This window comes from Condylura cristata, unplaced genomic scaffold, assembly GCF_000260355.1.
Source record: "Condylura cristata isolate star-nosed mole 26May11 unplaced genomic scaffold, ConCri1.0 scaffold00022, whole genome shotgun sequence".
Taxonomy (NCBI): domain Eukaryota; kingdom Metazoa; phylum Chordata; class Mammalia; order Eulipotyphla; family Talpidae; genus Condylura; species Condylura cristata.
The window spans coordinates 28,069,542-28,071,081 of record NW_004567123.1 but is presented as its reverse complement, the minus strand read 5'-3'; the positions used below and the strand labels follow the sequence as shown (position 1 = coordinate 28,071,081).

At 54.5% G+C, this 1,540-nt stretch overlaps 1 protein-coding gene across 1 annotated transcript in view; it reads left to right on the top strand.

Annotated features, from left to right (window-relative positions):
- Nucleotides 1-1,540, top strand: part of RIMS4 (regulating synaptic membrane exocytosis 4) — a 50,090-nt gene that overhangs the window by 30,097 nt on the left and 18,453 nt on the right. Inside the window, exon 2 of the mRNA XM_004687406.2 lies at nucleotides 568-706. Coding sequence (XP_004687463.1) covers nucleotides 568-706 — 139 coding nt within the window. The remainder of the gene's footprint in view (nucleotides 1-567; nucleotides 707-1,540) is intronic.

The window sequence follows — 1,540 nt, the reverse complement described above, 5'->3', positions numbered from 1 at the left end:
AGGCTGCGGGAAGAGGTCCAGGGTTTGAACTTGGATGCTGGATTCAGAGCCATTGGTCTAGATCAGTGGTCCTTAGTCAGGGGTGACTTTTGTCTCCCAGGGGGTATTTGGCAGTACCTGGACACGTTTTTATACCACTGCTGGACTGGAGGATGCGCCTCGTACCTGGTGAGCAGAGGCCAGGGATGGGGAGAGACTAATACAGTGCCCAGACCAGCACATGCCACAGAAGCACTGTTTCGTGTGCTGCAGTGGAGAAACCCTGGTCTGAGCCTGTGAAAAGCATGTGACAGAGCCGGACACATAGTAGGTGCTCACCAAACAGGAGCTGAGGAGGAGTGAGGACGGGGGGAGGGCGAACTCCAGGGAGCGGGCTGTCAGCTCCAAGAACTCAGGTGTATGTCGGGTGAGCATGAAAGCAGGGGTGGGGGAGGAAGAGGCGGTCGATGGACTGGGGGTGGGGCCAGAACTGGGCAGCCACCGCCACTGGCACGCTAACCAGATGCCACCTTTCTTCTCCCTCCCGCCCTGTGTCTCTCCCCATCTCCCTGGGCCTCTGCCCGGAAGGGGACAGCCGGAGACTGAAGGGGGCCATCCAGAGGAGCACAGAGACGGGCCTGGCGGTGGAGATGCCCAGCCGGACGCTGCGCCAGGCCAGCCACGAGTCCATCGAGGACAGCATGAACAGCTACGGCTCGGAGGGCAAGTGAGTGCGGGAGAGCCGGGCCCCGTGGGCCTCGGCTCGGGCCCTGGGTTGGCCCCATCTTTGGAAGGGAGGTAGCGAGGCCTGGACGTGCCAGATAGCGGGGGCCCAGCCACTAGATTTGAATGGTGGCCCCGCCACTCCCCAGCTGAGCTCTGTGATTGGCTGTGTGGACATGTGGCTCTTCTGGGCCTCTGTTTTCTTTTCTGTAAAATGGGGCCATTTCACCAGCGTCATAGGGATTAGCAGAGGATTAACGGGGTAACACTCGGAGCGTGTAGGACAGGCTCAGCGCGTAAATTCTGCATTGGTCAGTGAAGAAGGGGGTCAAGAGGGATTTGATCATCATCATTGTGGTTCTGGCTTCATTTCCTTAGTTTCTTAAATCCCAATTGGCTTTCAAATATATAGCCTGTTGTTGGACAGGGGGTTTCACTTACATCTGGTCCTGATGCGCCAGCCCCTGGCGGGATGACCGGGGTCCTCTCCCTCTACCCATCAGCCTCACGGGAGCTAGTTACTAATGCAGATCACACTGAGCCAGTGTGTCTGGGAATGGAGACCCAGAACACCGTTGTTATTTTATCTTTAGGTTTACTTTTTATTGAGATTTTTTTATACTGAAAACAACATTGCATTGTAATGGAAACTTCAGATGTATGTCACTGTAAATCAGCATTCCATGCACATTCCAGCAAGCTCCCCACTGAAGGCCCATCCTGAGCTTCACACAGCTAACCCGACAGTCTAAAAGTTTGTTTTATTTTAGAACTCATTTTTTTAAAAAGATTTATTTACTTATGCATACAGAACTGGGGTACAGGCCAGAGGTGCAGG